We start from the raw sequence: 25,444 nt of genomic DNA, 5'->3' as shown, positions 1-25,444 counted from the left end.
GACATTCACTTGGAGATGTGAAGTAGGAAGTTGGTGTTATAAGTCTGGAATTTGGCAAAATGATTTGGGATTGAGCTGTAAGTTTGGGAGTTGTTCAAATGTAGGGAATGTTCACAGTCTTAGGGTTTGGTGGGATCACTAAGAGTTAATGTAAATAGAAAAGGTAACATCCAAGACTTAACTCAAGGAATTTCAACAGAAAGAGAAAAGGTCTAGCAAAAGAGGAAGAACCGGCAGAGGACAGCAAGAAGTGACAATAACGCCCTAGAACCTCACTACTCAAAGTGTGGTCCATGGATCAGTATCATTGGGAAGTTAGAACCTCAGCCTCTAACACAGACCTACTGAATCAGAATTGCATTTTATGGGTAGATTCTATGGGTGATCTGTCTACACTTCATAATGTGAGAAGAACTGCCCTAGAAGATAAGAAAATAAACCCTATCAAAGAGAAAGGAGTAATGAACTGTTTCAAATGTGTTAATATGTCAAAGAAGAAGGACTAAGAAGTAACCACTGCTGGCTTTATCATTGTGAAGGTCATTGGTGACTTTGACAAGAGAAGTTTTGCTGAAGTAGTAAGCAGAACTGCATGACTGAATTAGATTTTAGAGGAATTGAAAATAGCCAATATGGAAAATTCTTTAAAAGGAATTTCACTTCTAATGAAGACAAAGAAATTTGTAGCAAATGATTAGACAAGTGAGGCCAAGAGATTTTGTTTTTATTATCTAAGAAGGAAGGAACAACTTTATGTTTGGATGGAAATGATCTAAGGCCTACCTCTGAAATAAGTTGAGCCAAAGAACATTAACATCTGTCTTACAGTTATACCTCCTAATTCAACAATGAAAAGGTATCCAAATATGTTTTGTGCACCTTTGAGACTACAATGAGAATTATTTTGCAGGTCATCAGAAGGTGAATTCATATACTTATTATGTATGGAGTAAGTTTCTTTAAGATTATTGTTGAAGACTAAGTCACTGACCATCACCTAAAGTCATACAGTGTGAACAGTTGTGCTTCTAAAACACAGGAAGTTTGGTGTGATGTTCATATACACCAAGATATACTTCAAAAAATAGCAAAATGTTTTAAACTTCTATGCAATAAACATGTGTTAACTGCGACTATAGCAGGAGAAACTTAAATGAACCATCTACAAAATCGTAAGTGTCCACTGTAGTTTAGTTTTGACTGGGACAGTATGGGATGTTGAAACATGTAGTTCTTTGTCACTGCCTCAGTTTTCTCCTGGAAATTGAAGCCATCTTCCCTAGGAATGCGTAACTATTCACTTGGTTAGTTTGCATGTCTTAAAAGTGTTGTCTATCCTATCTTTGTTATCAAAAATTGTAAAGATGTAGTAGAAGGAGCAGGGAGACCTGAGACCTAGGTTCGTGGTACTAATCACTGCCACAGACTATTTTTGTGATTTGGGGCAAAAACTTGATACCTTTGGATCAGAATTTTCCTGTCTGCAAAATTGGGCTGCATATAGGATGTTTACCTTTCCTTCCATCAACATTTTATAATCAACTTAATGAGGTATAACTTACAAGTGATAAAATGCAAGAAGCAAATATTTTAAGCCTGTAGTTCCATGAGCTTTGACTTTTGTATCCACTTGTGTAATCACTTCATCAAAGAAGATGTAGAACATTTTCACCTCAAGAAAATTCCCTCATGCCCTCTTCAGTCAATTCCCTACTGCTTGAGAAGCAACCATTCTTCAGATTTCTCTGACCATAGCTGAATTTCACCTGGTCTAGAACTTTATATAAATGAAATCAGACAGTACAAACTCTTTTGTGTCTCTTTTCATTCAGCATAATATTTTGGGGATGTATTTATGTTGTTGCGTGTATTGGTAGTTTGTTCCTTTGTATTGCTAACTAGTATTCCTTTTTGTGAACATACCACAAATTATTGATCAATTCTTTTATTTCTGGACATTTAAGTGATTTCTAGTTTTAAGCTCTTCTGACTAATATTGCTCCTAAAGTCTTATGTAGATCTTTTTGTGGACTATTTTGTCACTGATCTTAGGTAACTAAGTAGAAGTGGGATTGCTGATGACAGGGTAGATGTGTGTTTACTTTTATAAGAAATTGCCAAGCAGTTCTCCACACCAATCAGGCTGTTTGTACATTCCCACCAGCAGTGCTTAAGAGTTCCAGTTGCTGCCCATTTTCATCAACAGTGCAAACTAATCGCATTTTGAGTTTGCCACCCTACTGGGTTAGAGTGGTCATCTACGGTCACTGCTAAAACGTTTATTGCCTGGTTCTAAAGTTTTAAATTTTGTGAGTTTTTGTGATTTTTTTATTTTTGTGACTTTTAAATTTGAAAGAGTGGTGATGAAACTCATATATTTTTTTTTTCCTTCTGTTCTACAACCAAGGAAAAAATGTTTCTGCTTGTGAAAGGAGAAATTCAACTGGGGAGATTTGTGATGAGAAGTCGGGATGTCGTTCTGACACAAACTTTCTTGGATGATTTAAAAGCTCTGCCAAGTACCTACGCAAAGGGGGAATATTTTGCATTTTTGGAAACCTATGGAACCCACTACAGTAGCTCTGGGTCTTTAGGAGGATTCTATGAACTAATATATGTTTTGGATAAAGCTTCCATGAAACAGAAAGGTATACTTGGAAATAGAGTTCTAACTTCTAATGCTGTTTTAACCAATCATTATTCCTTTTGCTAATCTCTCTCAATGGCTAAAGGCTTTAAAATAAACTCCTATAACCTGCTTCTTTGAGAGAATGCTCTCCCTTCCCTTGGTCATCTAAAACCCTATCAGACAATAAATTGACTTGGTCATATTAAACAAGATGACTTGGTCATGCACTATTGAGAAATGAACAAAATTATACTGTAATTTAATATCAGCTGGGGATACTGCTTTTAGTGAAATTCTACTTAAAATGTGAAAAAAGTACAAGAGACATAATTTTTTTTCAAGAGACATAATTTATATAATCTATTTCTTAATCAATAAACCAGTTCAATTATATGCATGAAAATCATCTTCCAAAGGGTTCTTCAATATTGGAAGTAAAATAATGTTCTAAATTTCTTTTAGGGAGGAGGAAGAAAGTAATGTTAAGATTATATACATATAGGGTCTTAAAGCAAGGGTAGAAAATCAGTTTACTTCATCTTACGACAAGTCTAATCACAAGGTGGTAGTTGAATTGGGTCCATGTTAGGTGGATTCCTGACCACACTTGAAACGTGGGAAGAAGGCTATGGTTGACCATCAGTGTCTGCCACATATACAGGAATGGTCTATGTACTACATAGTTAACATACTGGCCTAATGGCTTCATTTAAGATTTTTAAGAATAAAGTAGATGCAAAGTGACTGTGTTAATAAGTTTTAAGTATTTATTTTGTGAGTCATTACGTCTAGTTATAATATTCCTTATAAAGGAGATAAGTGCCAACATAGCTCCTTTCTCCACCCTCAGCTTTTTTCAGTGTGTCTCTTAGGGAGGGAAGTGTTGCCCAAAACCTTTTCCATGGTTCCTTCCCTGTAGCCTCTGTGTCACATGAAGAATGGGATATGGCTATGAGCTTAAAGTATGACATTGCCCACACAGTTGATAAGCGCTTTATAGATGGAACCAATATGGCCAGAACAAATTGTTCTTGATGCCTCAGTCTTGAGCAGAGAGAAACACAGACAGGGAGAGTGATTATGGGTTTATTTGGCTTATACTGCCCTACAGGGCTATATCCTGTGAGATAGAATAATGAAGTTTCATGAGTCTTGCCTGGTAGGCTATTTTAATAGATATCACACGGATGAGGGGGACAAGAGGATTATGTCTTGAGTAACTTGAAAATCAGAAGGGAAAGGCTCGGCAAGGATGATCAAAACACAAGGAATACTTCAAGATAAGAGTTGCTTTGGTGAAAAAGCTTCATGGGCTGAAATCTTTAATCTTGGATAACTCAGACCTAGCAACTTAAATTTACTTAGCATCTGGCCTTAATAGACAAGGATCATTAGGTCAGTTCTGGTACCTTTGAGAGGAAAGCCATCTTTCTTACTTCTGCATTAGAAATACCTGAGAACCAAGCCATGTCCTACCCCTATATTTGGGCTGTCCAGACCCTGTCGGAACATTTTTCATGCTCTACAGCGGAGGGAGAGAATCTGAGCTTGTTGGGATCACTTAGGTATTTTCATCCCCATATTCAGAATCGAAGTCTTTATGCCTCTTAAGTTACAGTTGGAAATTTAGTATTCTGGATTTCTAGGGTGGTCTTCCATTTTTATCCACCCTCTCCCTTTCTTTTTTTTTTTTTTTTCATTGACCCTCTCCCTTTCTCAAGAGGAAAGCCACCTGACATTTCTCAAGCTCTCACTAGTTGTGAATACACAAAAAATATTTGTTGAATAAATGAATTCCTGAATGTTCCAGATCCCAACTTCTAAATTTAACCATGAAACCCTAGGTTTAATTTAACTTCTCCCTTTCCTTTTTCATACAAAATAGCAAAATCAGAATTTATTTTTGATGTTGATAGATATTATTTAATAATTTTCAACTAACTATATTAAACAGGTGTTGAACTAAGGGATGTAAAGAGATGCCTCGGGTTTGATCTGGGTTTTTCTCTGAAAGCTGGAGTTGAACTCGAAGGAAATTTTAATAAAGATGGTTGTTCAAAGACGGGTAAAGGTAATAGTGGTAAGTATGACCTAAGTCACTACTTAAAAAAAAAAAAAGGAGGATTTTTTTTTTGTCAATGAGATTGTCCGTGAGCACTGTGCTCTCACTGTAAACTCTCCTTATTGTCTATACTCTTTGTTTAAAAAAAGTTAAAGTGCTTCAAAATTATTTTATCTTTACAGTAGTTTCCAAACCATTATAAACACAAGCAACCCAAGGACATGTATTCATTGCATTGTGCAGGTCACACAACACGCAGCTCTGGGAAAGGCCTTTCCTCGGTGGTCATTGTAGATATACATATTTATCATGACAATGGTAGAGGGCCAATGATAGAAAAATATCTCTAGGAAAGATCTCCTTTCTTCCCCCTTATTTTAACAAAGCTTCAAATGGGCTAGTGGCAGGACCTTGTGTGACCTTTAAGGAAGGAGAAGACCAAAACCATTCCCCTAACTCAGCCTTCCCCCTGACTCAAAACCACCAATCCACCTTCATCCAATAAGTCAAAAGGTACAAACTTCCAGTTATGAGGTAAATAAATCCTGGGGATACAATGTACAACATGATGACTTGAGTTAATAGTATCATGTGATATGTTTGAAAGTCTCTAAGCATGTAGATACTAAAAGTTTTCATTCCACAAAAAAATAAATTTTTTGTAAACTCTATGAGGTGATGAATGTTAACTAATCTTATTGTGATAATCATTTTGCAATATATATATATAATATATATATATGTGTCAAGTCATTATGCTGTATACCTTAAACTTTTACAGTGTCAGTAGAGTTCAATAAAACTGAGGGGCAATCTCAATCCATCCTTAACACTCAATCAGTGCATAACATTTTAAAAATATAAATATCGGGGCACCTGGGTGGTTCAGTGGATTAAAGCCTCTGCCTTCAGCTCAGGTCATGATCCCAGGGTTCTAGGATCGAGCCCCACATCGGGCTCTCTGCTCAGTGGCGAGCCTGCTTCCCCCCCTCTCACTCTGACTGCCTCTCTGCCTACTTGTGATCTCTCTCTGTCAAATAAATAAATAAAATCTTTAAAAAATAAATAAATGAATGAATGAATAATAAAAATATAAATATCTTTGGTATAAATGTTGCTTGAATTGTTAATATTTAGCATATTTACAAGCATGTGGTAGTGCTGGAGTTCTCAATCTTTAATCTAATTTGAGAGCATTTTCAGACATACAAAGGGTTGAGGCTCACTTTTAAAGAATCAGATGACAGTGGGGAGGCAGAGAGAAGAAAGCCTGATACTTTAAAACATACCAGCCTCTAACATGTGGCCATTATTGGAAACCACTGATGAAATGCAAAGAAATCTGAACTTGCCATCAAATGTCCTAATTTCAATATTTGGCCCTTAAGCTAGTCTTAAGCTAGTCACTCCACCTGTCTGATCTGTTTTCTCACTTATAAAAATGAGGAAGTATAACTAAAAATCTTTAAATTCCTTTCCAGTTTGAAAAATTTACAGTCCTGTAAGGTTCACAAATTTTGTTAAAAGTGGTTTAGTCTGGAGAGAGAGACTGAAGGAGAGAGATAGTTAGGAATGTGAGGTAGAAAGAAATTTTTCTTTCCACCTGATTCTTTTTTACACTCTTTGATTTTTCATAATTTTAAAGTAGTTTAAAACAAACTTATATAAAATCTAATTAGGAAGGTAAGTCTGAAACCAAAAATGTATAGTGTAGCCCAAAGTCATGTGTACTTCCTATGTGTGTTTGTACATAAGTGATGACCTCGGAAACATCAATGTATCTCAACTGTCATATTGTTTTTATTTTTTTAAAGACAATTGAAGCCTCATAAAAATTGCTAGAGATTTGGGGTAAAAAAAAAATTACATAAATAAAATTCAATAAATATACTAGACAATACTTTATGAAAGGGTTCTGTAAATGTTAATCAAATGTCGCAGGACTATAAATGCTTCATTTATATCCTCTTTTTCTTCTCAGTAAACATGAGCCGTGATGGCATCATCGATAACGTTATTTCACTCATAAGAGGAGGAACCCCAAAATACGCATATGAACTGAAAGAGAAGCTTCTCAAAGGAGCCAAGACGGTTGATGTAACTGACTTTGTAAATTGGGCCACTTCCTTAAGTGATGCTCCAGTGCTCGTAAACCAAAAAGTAAGGCATGTTTATTGTCAAATAGAAGACTTTTACATATTCTTATTAAACGTAACTGAGGGTTCAGATGAACAGTTAACTTCATCTGAAAGAGATGTGCGCATTCCAACACACTCCTATCTCTTCCCCAGAAAAAAGCAGGACAGAGAGGAGAGGTGTGTGACTCCAGGCATCACACCAACCCAGGCTGAGTTTGGGTCTCTACCTTCTAAATATGTAAACTTCTCTGACCTCTGCAACACTAAACCCTCCAGGGCTTTATGTTTGTTTTGAGGATTTAGTGGCATTGCTTGCATAGATCCCCTAGCACAGACTGGCACAAAATAGGTGTTCAAGAATTATTAGTTCCCATCCATCTGCCCCTGGTTATCCCTTGCTTTTAGGGGACTTCATTGCAGCACTTCCAACACAAGAGAATCATGAAGGGCCTTCACGAAAGGGAAGTTCATAAGGTCTCAGAAAATAAGACCAATGGTGAGAAGTTCTTAGGATCCAGAATTTCTTTCTTTTTTGTATCTTGATTATAGCCTTCTGATTATAAACCCACTAGTCCTTATTTCTTGGGGAACCAAATTGCATTGTAATTGTAAAAATATAAATGCTAGTCTCATTTAGCCCCCTCACTCTCTCTCCAAACTTACTAAAAAAGGTATGTGTTTTCTTTTATCCCTTATTGGTTTCCTTGCTTCCTCTTGTAGCTTTCAATTTTCCCTGTAGGTTTCATCGTTTTCTCTAAGGTCAGATTTATCTTTGATGATCCTCGACTTTAGTTTGATTAACTTCAGTTACAGTCATGTTGGCATTTTGATAGGAATAGTTACTGGAAATTTTTGTTCCTTCATCCCATTTTACTGTCTTTAAAGAGTGAATGAAGCTACCAAAATTATTACATTTATGTAGAGGGAGAACTCAGAACTGGAAAATTATAATCTACTTTTCGCTTAAGGCGTAGAAATCTAGCCATTCATAGATGTGCTAACATATCAATGAAACTTCAAATACTTTGCCCCAAAAGGAGGACAAACAGGGAGAAAAAGTTGGCCAAAATAGCATGTCTATATATAAAGTTAAAGTCAGAAGGGACCCTTTTATTTTATTATGTTTAAGTCGCATTTAAATTCGTTATTTTGAACTCAGGAAAAATAAATCTATGTCAGAAAATCTTAAATGGAAAAAAAAGAATTCATTTAGAAAGATGTTTATATCCACATACACACTTAAACTGCCTTGTCTTCTCAACCCTACAAAGGAAGTTCAGCTGTCCTTGTAGGGATGCAAGATAGTTCTCTGAGAAGGCCTTAATCATCATCTGTCATAGTCTAGAGCCAATTTTTTAAAAATCTCAAGTAAATAAAACATCTGCTGAAGATTCACTACTAGATTTGCTACAACTATTCAAAGACCTTCATCAACTCTGTTTGGACAGTCCCACTGGCTGGATGCAAAATATAGTCTATCTTATTCTGAAGGCAAATATTGATCTCCAGATTTTTAGATTAGTGAGCATTCCATCTAAACTACTTGTTTAAGTTTCTTTCTTCATATACTAGAAGCCTGAACTTTTTATATGAATGTTCTACATAAGAAAATGATAGCTATAGTAAGTCACCGAGAAACTACTTTTAAACATGTATCTTCTTATAGATGAAGTGCAGAAAATAGTAAAATGCTATGTGTTTAATTGACATTGTATGGCTTTTAAATTCCTAAAGAGATATGATATATAATCTGGTTTGACCTTAAAACAGATTGCAAGTTATTTTGATTTTATAAATCTAGAAGAAATGTTTTTCTGGGTTAGAAGCTATTTCAAGGGGTAATTAAACAATCTGTAATCACTAATTAATTCTTTGTTACACTGAAGCATTCTCTTGTCTATGGATGACATGTTCAAACACCAGGGATGATCTTAATTTTAATATAGTTGACCCTTCTATTTAATTATTTAAAGAATTGGTGAAACCTCTCCCCACCTACCCTAAACTCTTACCTGGTTTGTGTTTGATCCTCTGAGCCAATTAAATCAATTATCTAGGTATTTATGTTACAAATAGCTTATCTTGAAGAAAACAGTAGGAAGTTATATTACTCTAAAGAATTTTATGAAGGTTTTCTAAGTAAAACAGTTATATACAACATAACACAACATAACATAATATACCATAATATATTTTTCCATGCTAAAGTAACTATGAAAAAACTAAAATAAAAAAATAAAGTAATTAAGGCCATGCTCTACTAAGTAGTACCTGTCACTTTGATTTTTGCTTCACTCATATGCTTCAGCAGACGCTAAACCGCTTCTTTGAGGAATGTGTTAACCCAGCCCAAGAACTTTTCCTCCGCCCTTCTTCATGTAGTGATAGGGCCTTGTCTTCAGTATTAACTTTTGTCAGAACTTCAACTTTCTTGGAAGTATATAAATTCAGTTTCCAGCTTCCCTGAATGTTAACACAATATTTCTTTTAGCTCAATGAATAGCTGAACTTGGTTTCTTCTTCCTCTTCTCCTTCTCCTTTTTTTTAAAGATTTTATTTATTTGAGAGACAGGGATCACAAGTAGGCAGAGCAGCAGGCAGAGAGAGAGAGGGAAGCAGGCTCCCTGCTGAGCAGAGAGCCCAATGTGGGGCTTGACCCCAGAACCCTGGGATCATGACCTGATCTGAAGGCAGAGGCTTTAACCCACTGAGCCAACCAGGTGCCTCTGAACTGGGTTTCTTCTTAAGCTCACTGCTACAGACTAGTTATAAAAATGTCATCTGAAGAAATTACATTAATTAATGATGGCCAGAGAGATCTAAAGTGTATTATTTCCTCTAGAGCAAAGCAGCAGAGATCAGTACAGCTGGTGAATAGCAGGTTGGCTTCCTGTAAAACCCTGTCTTGGCATTATAAAAACCAAAGTTACATAACCCACTACTTTATTTACTAAAGGGATGTTACATAATACTACCGTCTCCTTTATGAGAACTCATGGGAGACACTATTCTTTAGTCTCAGTGTTAAGGATCATTTTGTTTCTCTTGGGAATCGTGTAAATACTTCTTATATACATGTGACTATTACATTCAGTTGTCTTACTCAATGCCCTAGAAAATTACCCAAATTTATGACCCAGCTCATGCCAATGGGTGGGTCCTCCTGGCATGAATTTTGTGTTGCTTTTGCCCTCATCTTGCCTTTTCCATCCTCCATTCTCCCTTTCTCATTTCCCTCAACCAAATTTACCCTTCAAATGCACTCACATGTCAAGCTACATTAAGCTCTTTCTGGGGCAACTTGAAGCATAATGAACTATTTACCTGCCACTTTTGTTATATTGTGCAACTCTTAGCAGTGATCCACTGATGTCTTTAAAGAGCTGTAGTACAAGTGCTCTGAGCTGTCACCATTACAGTTACAAAGATGTAGCGAAAATCATTCCGAACTCTCTTGTATAGGGATGAAAATAACACTCCTCTATCAACAAACTACATTTGGCACAAAGTTTAATTAGTTTGGAAGCCTGTGAGAAAATTCAATGTACTTCACATTAAATTATATTTCCATTAATTTGTATGTTGGCAAGTTTTGTGACAGATTACCTCCACTGAAAGTATCTACAAATGGTAGACAGAGTTAACTAGGATAGGAGAAAAATTAGAACTGTTTTCTTAATTAGTAGAGAGCTAAAGTTCATCAGAAAAATATGTGGCTCTTTAGGAACACTTCCCAAAGTCCATTTTTTTGTTGTTGTTGTTGTTAAGATTTTGTTTATTTATTTGACAGAGATCACAAGTAGGCAGAGAGGCAGGCAGAGAGAGAGAGGGGGAGGCAGGCTCCCCACTGAGCAGAGCCTGATGTGGGGCTCAATCCCAGGACCCTAAGATCATGACCTGAGCTGAAGGCAGAGGCTTAACCCACTGAGCCACCCAGGAGGCCCCCAAAGTACATTTTAATTGTTCCTTGTCTTCTTGTGGGACTTTTGCCTGCAGGGTTTGAGACTCCTCTCAGACAGTGATCACTGCATGACCTTCGTCTTTATCTCTTGGAACACTGCTCATGCATTTCATCCACATGTAGTTTCTCCATGACCCTCTATTCCTGTATCTTAGATTATCTGGCCTTGACTTTCCTTTGAAGGGTAAAACAAGATGAATTTCTTTTCCTAAAAACCAAAATAACTCTGCCACATGCTTATGTTGTTCATGCCAATGTGGCCACGTTGGTAAGAGGCTACTTTCTTCCAAATAAATAGAACATTGTTGAAGTCTAAGTCCCATATACTAACTCATAAAACAGAGTGTGCTGGTGAACATTTATGTGGACTGTGGAGGTTCTTGGTATATTTTGGATACAAACCTATTCCCACTTTAAAGTATAATAAATGTTTTCTTTCACTTGAGGATTTTGACACTTTATGATACATTTTTATAGCAGACATTCTCTTGTGTACTTTTTATTTTGAAATAATTTTAGATTTACTGTAAAATTGCATAAATACTACAAACAGTAAAACTACAAAAATAGCACAGAGTTCACATACACCCTATAAACCAGAAGCCCTGAACATTAACAATTTACATAACCATCATACAATTGATCAAATCAGAAAAGTAACACTGTCTAACCTTATTTAAATTTCACCAGTTTTTTCCCCTAATATCCTTTTTCTTTTGATAAGATCCAATCAAAATCCTACATTGTAATCAGTTGTCATGTCCCCTTAGTTCCCTCCATCCTGGGACATTTTCTCAGACTTTTCTTATCTTTCATGACCTTGACATTTTTTTGACTTGACATGTTTTGATGAGTTTTGGTCACCTGTTATGTCAAAGTTCTCTCAATTTAGGCTTAGAGAAGATTAAGGTTATGCATTTTGGTGAGAATACCACAGAAGTGATTCTGTGTCCTTCTCAGTACATCATGTCAGGAATTATAGTGTAGATTTTGTGTATTTCTTTCCACTATAGTTAATGTTGTTGTGTCCTATTTAAATCTTTCTTTACTTCAAGGTCTTGAAGATACTCTTCTATATACTATCTTCCAGAAGCCTTATTGCTTTGTTTTTACTTTTGTTTCTACAGTCAATCTAGTTTTTTGTGTGTATGTGTGTGTGTGTGTGAGTGATACAAGTTTCAAGGTCATCTTTTAAAAAATCTATTATGAATATCTCATTGTCCTAGAAAAAATTTGTGTTATTGATCTTATCTGTTTCAATCAGATATCAGTCTACTTTCAAAGTACTATGGCTTTTTTACTGAGATGATTCAAAGATTTGGGACCCCTGGCTGGCTCAGTCAGTAGAGCATGCACATTTGATCTCAGAGTTGTGGGTTTGAACCCCATGTTGGGTGGAGAGATGATTTAAAAATAAAATCTTAAGAAAAAAAGATGATTTTAAGATGTACTCTATTTTTTGTTTTTTGGGTTTTGGGTTTTGGTGTGGGTTTTGTTTTGTTTTGTTTTAGCAATTTTACTCTGATATGCCTAGGTGTGAAAAGAAAAATTGTCACCTTGCTTCTCATTCCTGGGGTACCTTGTTGTCTTTCACAGGCTTGTTTCATTCTCAGCCATTAGCTCTTCAAATACTGCTTTTTTTTTTTTTTAAGATTTTATTTATTTATTTGACAGAGAGAGATCACAAGTAGGCAGAGGCTCCCCGCTGAGCAGAGAGCCCAATGCGGGACTCAGTCCCAGGACCCTGAGATCATGACCTGAGCCGAAGGCAGCGACTTAACCCACTGAGCCACTCAGGCGCCCCAAATATTGCTTCTTAAATAGTTTCTCCTTCTGGGACTCAAACTATGTGGGTCTTTCACTTTCTCACTCTTGTCTTTTATGTTTCCTCTTTCTGTATTTCCTTGTCTTTTATCTCCTTATGCTTTGCTGTCAATATTTTCTTCTGAGCTATATTCCTTAAATATAAGTTCCTTAACTTTGCTTCGTTTGTATCACCGTTGCTATGTAACCAGTCCACTAACTGGAATATTATAATATCAACTTATAATAGTTTTGTTTTTTTTCAAATCCTCTATTTTAAAAAATAATTTCCAGTTTCCTGCTAAAATTGTTGATCTCTTCTTTTATTCCCCCTGCTCATGTAAAAGTCTGGTCACTTAACCATGGCAACCTCTCAGCTCTGCTTCTAGCTTCTGGTATTCCTACTGGTTCTATTTCATGTTGCCTTGTTCCGTTGTGTACCTAGTTATTTTTATTAGGGGTTGGATACTATACTTTAAAAGTTGTTCTATGAATAGCTTGAGGCCTGAGATGATTTTATTTGTTTCTGGGGTTACAGTGTTTCAAGATTATTGTGTTGTGTGTGGTTTTTTTTTTTAATTTTTATTTTTGAAGTAGACTCCACACTCAGCATGGAGCCCAATGAGGGGCTTGAACTCACAACCCTGAGATCAAGACCTGAGCCGAGTTCGAGAGTCAGATGCTTAACCAAATAAGCAACCCAGGTGCCCTCAAGTTTATTCTAATGCAAACTAGACTAAAGTATTTTCCAGAGCTACCCCACTTCCAATTCCTTCTTACTTCTAGGGCTGTAGTCCTTTGGGTCTCAACAAAGCATGTCTTGTTTTCCTTTGCTGTTCCCGAATACCAACCTTCTTTCCTCAGCCCAGTAATTTGTGCTACTTTACCTCAGCCCCCCTACTGCCTATTCCCAAATTAGAAAATGTGTCAAGGGGACTGTGGCCCCAAAACACTAGGCTCACCTCACTGCATTTCCACCTCCTCCCAGATCTTATTCCAATAAGTAGTCTCATTAGTTCTCCAGGGCGATCAAGCAGATTTATACTTTTGGTTTATTTGTTCATCTTTTGTCATTGTCCTCAGAGGGAAAAAAAAAATCAGTTGACTTTAATCCATCATTACTCCTATACAGGAATTTCTGGTATTTTTTTTTTTTAATCTCTTCTTTCTTGAGTCTTTGGATTCCAATTTCTTTTAAGTTTTGTGGCCTTCTGGAGCACCCAGGTGGCTCAGTGGGTTAGAGCCTCTGCCTTCGTTCAGCTCAGGTCATGATCTCAGGTTCCTGGGATCGAGCTCCACATCAGGCTCTCTCCTCAGTGGGAGCCTGCTTCCCACCACCCCCCCCACTCTCTCTGCCTGCATCTCTGCCTACTTGTGATCTCTCTGTCAAATAAATTTTTAAAAAAATGTTTGTGGCCTTCTGTTTCAAAGTGTTAGACCATGCAAGGGCCTCAATTCCCAATGATTTACTTACTCAAATAGCTCTTTAGAGTCATGCAATTGAATTTGCCTACGTAGACATATGATACACACTTCCAATATATGTTATGGTCTCCCCCATAGAACTTCTGTATGACTGGAATATTCTTCTTTCTGGCCCAGAACCCTCAAACTCTCAAATCTCAGCTTAAGGGTCATTTTCTTGGAGAAGCCTTTCCAAGCTTCCCTGCATCAGTGGTAACAATTGTGTATCTAACTCCAGGAATTTAAGTGTGCAGAATAAATAATTTTACTTCATTTTCTTTAAGTCTAATTAAATTTGACATTGAAATAGTCTCCCTGCAAAAATTTCTCAGTGAGTTCAGGCTTTTGGGTTGGGGGCGGGGTTGGGGCAGTAAAGAATTTGTCTTTAGGAGCTTTCTGTTCTTGGTCTTACACTGAAACCCTCCATGTCAGCAAGAGATAGCGAGCCCTTGACTACCTAGTAGAAGAGAAGAGGAGCAGAAAAGACAGCAAAAACAATTCACAAATAGCATCAATACATGATCTTGTAAAACATTTAAATCTATGGTTGTGCATTTTTAAAACACATGTACCCATCCCATATAGCACCTACCATAGCTTCCATTTTAAGTTTATCGGTATGATCAGTTTAATATCCGTCTTCTCATTTCCACAGTGTGATCCCCATGATCATAGAAATCATGCCTAGTTTTGGTCACTACTATAGTCTTTTTTTTTTTTTTTTTAAGATTCATTTATTTATTTTCGAGAAAGAGGGATGGGGGAGGGGCAGAAGGAGAGAGAGAATCTCAAACTGACTTCCCACTGAGCACAGAGCCCTCCCGGAGCCAAAACCAAGAGTCAGAGGCTCAACCACCTGAGCCAACCAGGTGCTGCAGTCTGTATGATTATTTTACTGTCAGTCTTCTTACCTCCATGATGCGATCTCCATGATCACAGAGATTATGCCTAGCTTTGGTCACTACTATGACTAACATGATATCTGCCAATACCAATCATTAAATAAGCCTCTGTTGAATTAACGAATTGATAAAAAAAAAAAAAACTAATTCAGTGAATGGGATTGCACAAGCCCCATCAGTAGAAAAAACCCTAAAATTAAATGGTTTGCTATCTTGTAGCTATCTCCTATACATAATCTGGTTCCAGTACACATAAAAGATGCACATCTAAAGAAACAAAATTTGGAACGTGCCATTGATGATTATATCAAGGAATTCAATGTGGCAAAATGTGACCCGTGCAAAAATGGAGGTACCGTGATTCTGCTGGATGGACAATGTCTATGTTCCTGCCCCATCACATTTTCGGGGATTGCCTGTGAAATCAGTAAACGAGTAACTTAAGGTAAGAACAACTTATGATATATTATTAGAAACAAAACTGCTTTTTGAGGGTATTTAATTTGAAAATTAGCCTTGAGTTAATTTGTGAAAACATTCTAGATTATCCAGGTAAACAGAATATAAAAACTGAGTGAATAATGAAAATGGACAAATCAGACTTTATATGTCACTGAGCATGCAATTTTATATCTTCTACCTCTGCATTTAAACAGAACTATGAATAAAAATTTTTTAATTGTAATGATTGACCCCTGAACAATGTGAGTCTGAACCACATGGTTCGAAATCTACTTCGATGTGGATTTTTTACACTACAATATTGTAAATATAGTTTCTCTTCCTTAGGATTTTTTTAATAACATTTTCTTTTCTCTAGCTTACTTTTTTATAAGAATTACTATATAACACATATACCATTCAAAATGTGTTAATCAACTATATTATCAGTAAGGCTTCTAGGCAAGAGGAGGCTATTGGGGGAGGCTAATTTGGGGGAAATAGCAAGTTCTACACAGATTTTCAACTCTACAGGGGTCAGTGCTCCTCACCCCCACATTATTCAAGGGTCAACAGTAATTTTTTTAAGCAAGTAAGCAAAATTCCTAATCTCTCTAAATTTTTTTATATTTTCCAGAGAATGTTTTCTTCACGTATTCTTATAAATACCCTTGAATAAGACCTATGTCTTTTGGGTTCACTTTTTCAGATTACAGGAAACAGGGATAATCCAGCTGTCACCACAATTTTGGTGGCTGTTTATGAAGATCTATCATTTATCATTGTTAAAGATACAAAAGTCTCTCAAGATGTCCAGAAACTATTGTAGCAACCTAATTACCTTATTGTTTTTTTTTAAAGGTTTTATTTATTTATTTGACAGAGAGAGAGAGAGACCACAAGCAGGCAGAGAGGGAGGCAGAGAGAGAGGGGGATGCAGATTCCCCGCTGGTCAGAGAGTCTGACATGGGGCTCGATCCCAGGAACCTGAGATCATGACCCGAGCCGAAGGCAGTGGCTTAACCCACTGAGCCACCCAGGCACCCCCCTTATTGTTAATATTGTAATGACACTAACACTATTGTGACTCAGTTTATCACTTCCTTTATCCCCTCTGCTTCTACCACTTGTATCCTTTCTCAGTGCCTCCTGCATTCACAATTCCCTAAGACTAAACGGGATGTCATGGTGTACCACCCAGATCTCCCTTCAGGATCAAGTACCCATCCCTCCACCTCCTAGGAGTGCCACCTGCTGATATTTCACACACCATTTCAGTTCTCAACGGAAATCACCCTGCGACAAAGAACCAGCCACACCCAAGGTTGTGCTCCCAGCCTGAGGGAGGCTCATTATCTGCTAACTGGTCAGTGTGGTCGGCATTTGATGGGCCAGCCCTCTTGCCTCAATGAAGACAACTCAGAAGTGCCATCCAGTTTCAGAGCTCCCCATGTGATTTGCCGAACCCTCTGTTGCAAGAGCATCACAATTAAATTTCCCCTTATTCCTAATTTTGCTTTCCACATTCCTCATATATTTTTTTCCCCCAAGAACCCACACTAATAAATATGCTGCATACAAACTCAGATTCTCAGAGTCTATTTCCAAGGGAATACTATCTGCTACAGAATCTGATTGGATCAATTGAGCATTACTCCATTATCTAATACATAGTGTTTCTAAAGCAGAATGAGTTTCTAATGATAGCATAAACTCCTGGACTTCCTTATGTCTGTTCTATATATAGTGGACATTTGCCAAGATGCTAATTTTTATTCTAAATGGATATGGCCACAGTAGCAGGGCCAATTACCTAAAATGTGATTTTTATGTGTTTGCTTCAATTAAAAACAAAAACTAGACAGAAGATGCCTGGGACCCATGGACTCACAGTAAGATAACACATATAAAAGACTAATGAAGGACTTGAATTTGGAGAAAGCATTCAAAACTATTTGGTATTATTATCATTGATGCTTATTTCTACATCTTTTTTATATGCAAGCAAATAAGAAAAAAACACATATATTTAGAGAGAGAGACTTAGAGAGATAGAGATATCCTTCCTTTCCCATTTTTGTTCTTTACCCAATGGTAGTAAATTATATATGTTGATCCATGTCTGGCTTCTATCACTTACAATAAATCGTAAGAATCTTTCTTCATCATTTGTTTATTATTATCTATTTCATTTATTTAAAAAAAACAAAAACTAAACAAGAAATATAAAATAAAACAAAAAATAAATAACAAAATAATAAAAAATAAAACAAAAATGGTTCACGCATTTCTCCCACTCCATCCTCACCTCTCACAACCATCAATATATTCTCTGTATCTATATGAGTTTTGTGTTTTATTTGTTTTCTGGCCTTTGAGATTCCACATATAAGAGAGATCATATAGTATTTCTCTTTCTCTGTATGATTTATTTACCACGATGACCTCAAGGTCCATATATGTCATTCATTTTTGTGGCTGAATATTTCATTATGTATATACACCACAGTTTCTTTATCCATTTATCCATTGATGGACCCTTAGGTGTCTTCCATGTCTTGGCTATTGTAAAAAATGTTGCAGTAATTATAGGATAGGGGTGTATATATCTTTTTGAGCTAGTGTTTTCATTTTCTTCAGTTAAATACCCAGGAGTGGAATTGGAGGATCATACAGTAGTTCTATTTTTTATTTTTTTAGGAACCTCCAAATGTTTTCCATAGCAACTGCACCAATTTATATTCCCACCAGTAGTGCACATGGGTTCACTAGCATTTGTTATTTCTTGGTTTTTTGATACTGGCCATTCTAACAGGTGTGACATGATGATAGCTCATTGTGGTTGTGATCTGCATTTCTCTGATAATTAGTGATGTTGAGCATCTTTCATGTACCTACTGGCCGTCTGTATGCCTTTTTTGGAGAAATGTCTATTCAGATCTTCCGCCCCTTCTTTAATCAAAAAATTTTTTTGCTATTAAGTTGTATGATTTCTTCATATATTTTGCATATTAGCTGCTTATCAGGTATATGGATTGAAAATATTTGTCCCATTCGGTGGGTTCCTTTTCATTTTGTTGATGATTTCCTTTGCTGTCCAGAATATTTCAAATTTAATTTAGTACCACTTGTTTAGTTTTGCTTTTTTTCCCTTTTGTTTCTGGTGTCATTTCAGAAAATCATTGCTAAGACCTGGGTCAAGGAGTTTACTATCTATGTTTTCTTCTAAGAGCTTTATGGTATCAAATCTTACATTCAAGACCTTAATCTATTTTTAATTAATCCTAGCCTACTGTATTATTTTCTTACTTTTATCTTTTTAAGGATATTAAACACATTCATTTAGGAGTCTCTCTTAAATTTTCCAGAATATGTAGTTTTGCACTGCAATTGTTTTGTCTATTAAGTCTACAAATTCATTCTCATGGCATTTTTTTTCTGTGTACTTAGTAATTTCTTATTACAGGTTTAATCCTCAGTGAAAATTGCTCTGGTGAGAATCCTATTACTCTGAGTATTCTTAGGATTAATTTGTTTATTGTGAGGCCCTGTTGTTTTCATTCATTTTGCACTAGTTTTTTGTGTAAATTTCTTGTTTCAGTTTCCACATTTTGTATTTCATGCATAAAGAAGATCAAGTTCCCTCCACCAATATACATAGTAGTTTTAAGGATGCTAGTATCTTCTGGCTGACTTTTCACACCTGACTCAGGATGGTCCACCAGCTCCTTGATGAACTCTTTCTTGCAGAATCTTTCTCTCAAGAAATATCTTCCAGACACCCCATTTTCTGCAAAATGTTCAGTCCCAGTGTCCCATTTATTTTTTATTAATTATTTTTATTAACATATAATGTATTATTTTCCCCAGGGGTACAGGGGGTCACCATATCATATACCCTCCCCAATGTCCATAACCCAACCACCCTCTCCATAACCCACTCCCCCCTGAAACCCTCAGTTTGTTTTGTGAGAGTAAGAGTCATTTATGGTTTGTCTCCCTCCCAATCCCATCTTGTTTCATTTATTCTTCTCCTACACCCTTAACCCCCCATGTTGCATCTCCACTTCCTCATATCAGGGAGATCATAGGATAGTTGTCTTTCTCCGCTTGACTTATTTCGCTAAGCATGATACACTCTAGTTCCATCCACGTTGTCCCAAATGGCAAGATTTCATTTCTTTTGATGGCTGCAGAATATTCCATTGTATATATATATACCACATCTTCTTTATCCATTCATCTGTTGATGGACATCTAGGTTCTTTCCATAGTTTGGCTATTGTGGACATTGTTGCTATAAACATTCGGGTGCACATGCCCCTTTGGATCACTACTTTGTATCTTTAGGGTAAATACTCAGTAGTGCAATTGCTGGGTCATAGGGCAGTTCTATTTTCAACATTTTGAGGAACCTCCATGCTGTTTTCCAGAGTGGTTGCTCCAGCTTGCATTCCCACCAACAGTGTAGGAGGGTCCCCCTTTCTCCGCATCCTCGCCAGCATCTGTCATTTCCTGACTTGTTAATTTTAGCCATTCTGACTGCTGTGAGGTGGTATCTCATTGTGGTTTTGATTTGTATTTCCCTGATGCCGAGTGATGCTGAGCACTTTTTCATGTGTCTGTTGGCCATCTGGATGTCTTCTTTGCAGAAATGTCTGTTCATGTCCTCTGCCCATTTCTTGATTGGATTATTTGTTCTTTGGGTGTAGAGTTGGATTAGTTCTTTATAGATTTTTGATACTAGCCCTTTATCTGATATGTCATTTGCAAATATCTTCTCCCATTCTGTCAGTTGTCTTTTGGTTTTGTTAACTGTTTCCTTTGATATGCAAAAGCTTTTGATCTTGATGAAGTTCCAATAGTTCATTTTTGCCCTTGCTTTCCTTGCCTTTGGCAATGTTTCTAGGAGAAAGTTTCTGTGGGTGAGGTCTAAGAGATTGTTGCCAGTGTTCTCCTCAAGGATTTTGATGGATTCCTTTCTCACATTGAGGTCCTTCATCCATTTTGAGTCTCTATTCGTGTGTGGTGTAAGGAAATGGTCCAGTTTCATTTTTCTGCATGTGGCTGTCCAATTTTCCCAACACCATTTTTTGAAGAGGCTGTCTTTTTACCATAGGACATTCTTTCCTACTTTGTCGAAGATTAGTTGACCATGAGTTGAGGGTCTATTTCTGGGCACTGTATTCTGTTCCATTGATCTATGTGTCTGTTTTGTGCCAGTACCATACTGTCTTGGTGATGACAGCTTTTAATAGAACTTGAAGTCTGGAATTGTGATGCCACCCACTTTGGCTTTCTTTTTCAGCATTCCTCTGGCTATTTGAGGTCTTTTCTGGTTCCATATAAATTTTAGGATTATTTCTTCCATCTCTTTGAAAAAAATTGATGGTATTTAGATAGGGATTGCATTAAATGTAGATTGCTCTAGGTAGCACAGACATTTTCACAATATTTGTTCTTCCAATCCATGAGCATGGAACGTTTTTCCATTTCTTTGTGTCTTCCTTAATTTCTTTCATGAGTATTTTATAGTTTTCTGAGTACAAATTCTTTGCCTCTTTGGTTAGGTTTATTCCTAGGTATATTATGGTTTGGGATGCAATTGTAAATGGGATGTACTCTTTCTCTTTTTTCTGTCTTATTGTTGGTGTATAGAAATGCATTGTACATTGCAAATGTACAAATGCAAATGTACATTGATTTTATATCCTGCCACTTTACTGAATTCCTGTACAAGTTCCACCAGTTTTAGAATGGATTCTTTTGGGTTTTCCACATAAAGTATTCTATCATCTGCAAAGAGTGATAGTTTGACTTCTTCTTTGCTGATTCCGATGCATCTAATTTCTTTTTGTTGTCTGATTGCTGAAGCTAGGACTTCTAGTACTATGTTGAGTAGCAGTGGTGATAATGGACACCCCTGCTGTGTTCCTGACCCTAGCAGAAAAGCTCTCAGTTTTTCCCCATTAAGAATGATATTCGTTGTGGGGTCTTCATAGGTGGCTTTAATGATATTGAGGTATGTACCCTCTATCCTTACACTTTGAAGAGTTCTGATCAAGAAAAGATGCTGTACTTTGTCAAATGCTTCTTCAGCATCTATTGAGAGTATCATATGGCTCTTGTTCTTTCTTTTATTGATGTATTGTATCACATTGATTGATTTGATTTGTGGATGTTGAACTAACCTTGGAGCCCAGGAATAAATCCCAGTTGGTAGTGGTGAATGATCCTTTTAATGTACTGTTGGATCCTGTTGGCTAGTATTTTGATGAGAATTTTTGCATCTGTGTTCATCAAGGATATTGGTCTATAATTCTCTTTTTTGATGGGGTCTTTGTCTAGTTTTGGGATCAAGGTGATGCTGGCCTCATAAAATGAGTTTGGAGGTTTTCCTTCCATTTCTATTTTTTGGAACAGTTTCAGGAGAAAGGTTTTAATTATTCGTTAAATGTTTGGTAGAATTCCCCCTGAGAAGACGTCTGGCCCTGGGCTCTTGTTTGTTGGGGTATTTTGGATGACTGTTTCAATCTCCTTACTGGTTACGGGTCTGTTCAGGTTTTCTATTTCTTCCTGGTTAATTTTTGGTAGTTTATATGTCTCTAGGAATCCATCCATTTCATTTCTTCCAGATTGTTAAATTTGCTGGTTACAGTTGCTCCTAATATGTTCTTATAATTGTTTCTATTTCTTTGGTGTTGGTTGTGATCTCTCCTTTTTCATTCATGATTTTGTTAATTTGGGTCCTTTCTCTTTTCTTTTTGATAAGTCTAGCCAGGGGTTTATCAATCTTATCAATTCTTTCAAAGAACAAGCTCTTGGTTTCCTTGATTTGTTCTACTGTTCTTTTGGTTTCTATTTATTTGATTTCTGCTCCAATCTTTATTATTTCTCTTCTCCTGCTGGCTTTAAGCTTTCTTTGCTGTTCTTTCCCCAGTGCCTTTAAGTATAGGGTTAGGTTGTGTATTTGAGAACTTTCTTGTTTCTTGAGAAAGGCTTGTATTGTTATATACTTTCCTCTCAGGACTGCCTTTGCTGTGTCCCACAGATTTTGAGCCATTGTGTTTTCATTATTATTTGTTTCCAAGATTTTTTTCAATTCTTCTTTAATTTCCTGGTTGCTCTTTAGTAGGATGCTCTTTAGCCTCCATGTATTTGAGTTCTTTCCAACTCTCCTCTTCTAATTGAGTTCTAGCTTCAGAGCATTGGGGTCTGAAAATATGCAGGGAATGATCCCAGTCTTTTGGTACCGGTTGAGACCTGATTTGTGATCCAGGATGTGATCTATTCTGGAAAATGTTCCATGTGCACTAGAGAAGAATGTGTATTCTGTTGCTTTGGGATGTAATGTTCTGAATATAACTGTGATGTCCATCTGGTCCAGTGTGTCATTTAAGGCCTTTATTTGCTTGTTGATCTTTTGCTTGGATGATCTGTCCATTTCAGTGAGGGGAGTGTTAAAGTTCCCTACTATTACTGTATTATTGTCAATGTGTTTCTTTGATTTTGTTATTAATTGGTTTATGTAGTTGGCTGCTCCCATGTTAAGGGCATAGATTTTTTAAATTGTTAGATCTTCTTGTTGGACAGACCCTTTGAGTATGATATAGTGTCCTTCCTCATCTGTTACTATAGTCTTTGGCTTAAAATCTAATTTATCTACCTCCCCCAGCTTTTTTTTTGATGTCCATTAGCATGGTAATTTGTTATACACCCCCTCATTTTAAATCTGAAGGTGTCTTTGGGTCTAAAATGAGTTTCTTGTAGGCAGCATATTGATTTTTTTTAATCCATTCTGATATCCTGCGTCTTTTGATTGGGGCATTTATCCCATTTACATTCAGGGTAACTATTAAGAGATATGAATTTAGTGCCTTTGTATTGCCTGTAATGTGACTGTTACTGTATATTGTCTCTGTTCCTTTCTGGTCTTCTACTCTTAGGCTCTCCTTTTGCTTAGAGGACCCCTTTCAATATTTCCTGTAGGGCTAGTTTAATGTTTGCAAATTCTTTTAGTTTTTGTTTGTCCTGGAAGCTTCTTATCTCTCCTTCTATTTTCAATGATAGCCTAGCTGGATATAGTATATTTGGTGGCACATTTTTCTCATTTGGTGCTCTGAAAAAATCATGCCATTTCTTTCTGGTCTGCCAGGTCACGGGATAAGTCTGCTGCCAATCTAATATTTTTACTATTGTATGTTACAGACTGCTTGTCCTGAGCTGCTTTCAGGATTTTCTCTTTGTCACTAAGACTTGTAAGTTTTACTATTAGATGACAGTGTGTGGACCTACTTTTATTGATTTTGAGAGGGGTTCTCTGTGCCTCCTGGATTTTGATGCTTGTTCCCTTTGCCATATTAGGGAAATTCTCTACTATAATTCACTCCTGTATACATTCTGCCCCCCTTTCTCTTTCTTCTTCTTCTGGAATCCCAAGTATTCTAATATTGTTTCATGTTATGGTATCACTTATCTCTTGAATTCTCCCCTCATGGTCCAGAAGTTGCTTGTCTCTCTTTTGCTCAGCTTCTTTATTCTTCATCATTTGGCCTTCTATATCACTAATTCTCTCTTCTGCCTCATTTATCCTATAGTAAGAGCTTCCATTTTTTATTATACCTCATTAATTGCTTTTTTGATTTCAGCTTGGTTAGATTTTAGTTCTTTTATTTCCCCAGAAAAGGATTTTAGTTCTCCATGCCTTTTTCAAGCCCAGTTAGCACCTTGAGAATCATCATTCTGAACTCTAGATCTGACATATTACCAATGTCTGTATTTACAGGGTCCCTAGCCTTTAGTACTGCATCTTTTTCTTTTTCTTTTTCTTTTTCTTTCTTTCTTTTTTTTTTTTTTTTTTTGTGGTGAGTTTTTCCATCTTGTCATTTTATCCAGAGAAGAATATATGAACAAAAAGAACAAGAAACTAAAAGGGTGGCAAAAACCTGAGAAAAATGTACACTAACCAAGACAGAAGAGACCCCAAGTCAGGGGGAAGAAAAGGGGTAATTTGGGGTGTATTTTGTTGTCTTAGAAGAAACTACCTCCCAAAATTTTAAAGAAAGAAAAACTTACATATATGCAAAAATAAGGGTAAACACAATGACTATAAAGATGAAAATTAAATAATTCAATAAAAGGAATTGATAAGTTGGTTGGAAAAAGAAAAAAAAGTGGAGAGAATGTGTTCAGGCTGGAGACTAGAAAAAAGCCCTGTGCTAGATTTAGGGTATGTTTTGATCTATTAGAAGAAATTGTATCCCAAAAATTTTTAGAAAAGAAAAAGAAACCCTATATGTATACAAAAAATAAGGTAAAATACAATGTAGGATAAAATATGACTATACTAATGAAGGTTTAAAAACTTTTTTTGGAAAGGTATTGTTAAGATAAACTAGTTAAAAAAAGTCAAAGGAGGAAAGAGGAAAAGTTAAAAAGATAGAATAAGAAAAAAATAAAATTAAAAAATTTTAATTTAACTTTGCAAGACTAAAGGATCATGGGGAGAAATCCGTGAATTCCATGCATTGCTTTCCCCTAGCTCTGAAGTTCCGCTGTTCTCTTTGATTGGTGAGATTGGTCTTGGCTAGATGTTCTTGCTGGTCTTCTGTGGGAGGGGCCTGTTGCAGTGATTCTCAAATGTCTGTGCCCGAGATGGAATTGCACCGCCCTTGCCTGGGACCAGGCTAAATAATCTGCTCAGGTTCGTTCTTGGGAACTTTTGTTCCCTGAATGCTTTCCCTACCACTTGGAGGATGGGAATGAAAATGGCAGCCTCCCAATCTCCAGCCTGGAGAAGCTGAGAGCTCAGGACCCCACTCCTCAGTGCACCCTCAGAGAAAAGCAGTCTATCGCTCCCATCTCCCTGGCCTCCGGCCATGCTCTGAGCTCACCCAGCCTGTGACCGAGCATTTCTGTCTCTGGCCCACAGCCCCGGTTGGAGTCTCCAAACCCAGTAGATTCCAGTCATGCTGTTTGGAGGTGAAAGGTAGAGTCTCCCCGGATCTGCTGCTTGTGGGGTCCCTGTTTATATAACAGTGACCC

At 36.7% G+C, this 25,444-nt stretch overlaps 1 protein-coding gene across 1 annotated transcript in view; it reads left to right on the top strand.

Annotated features, from left to right (window-relative positions):
- The window catches only part of C9 (complement C9), a 49,741-nt gene extending 32,176 nt beyond the window's left edge, over positions 1-17,565 (top strand). The window contains exons 7-11 of the mRNA XM_059173862.1: positions 2,408-2,648; positions 4,584-4,709; positions 6,673-6,851; positions 15,179-15,404; positions 16,544-17,565. Coding sequence (XP_059029845.1) covers positions 2,408-2,648; positions 4,584-4,709; positions 6,673-6,851; positions 15,179-15,403 — 771 coding nt within the window. The 3' untranslated portion in view covers position 15,404; positions 16,544-17,565. The remainder of the gene's footprint in view (positions 1-2,407; positions 2,649-4,583; positions 4,710-6,672; positions 6,852-15,178; positions 15,405-16,543) is intronic.
- The last annotated feature ends 7,879 nt before the right edge of the window (positions 17,566-25,444 follow it).

The sequence above is a fragment of the Mustela lutreola genome, chromosome 5 (assembly GCF_030435805.1).
Source record: "Mustela lutreola isolate mMusLut2 chromosome 5, mMusLut2.pri, whole genome shotgun sequence".
NCBI classification, from domain to species: domain Eukaryota; kingdom Metazoa; phylum Chordata; class Mammalia; order Carnivora; family Mustelidae; genus Mustela; species Mustela lutreola.
This window is presented reverse-complemented; position numbering and strand designations above follow the sequence as displayed.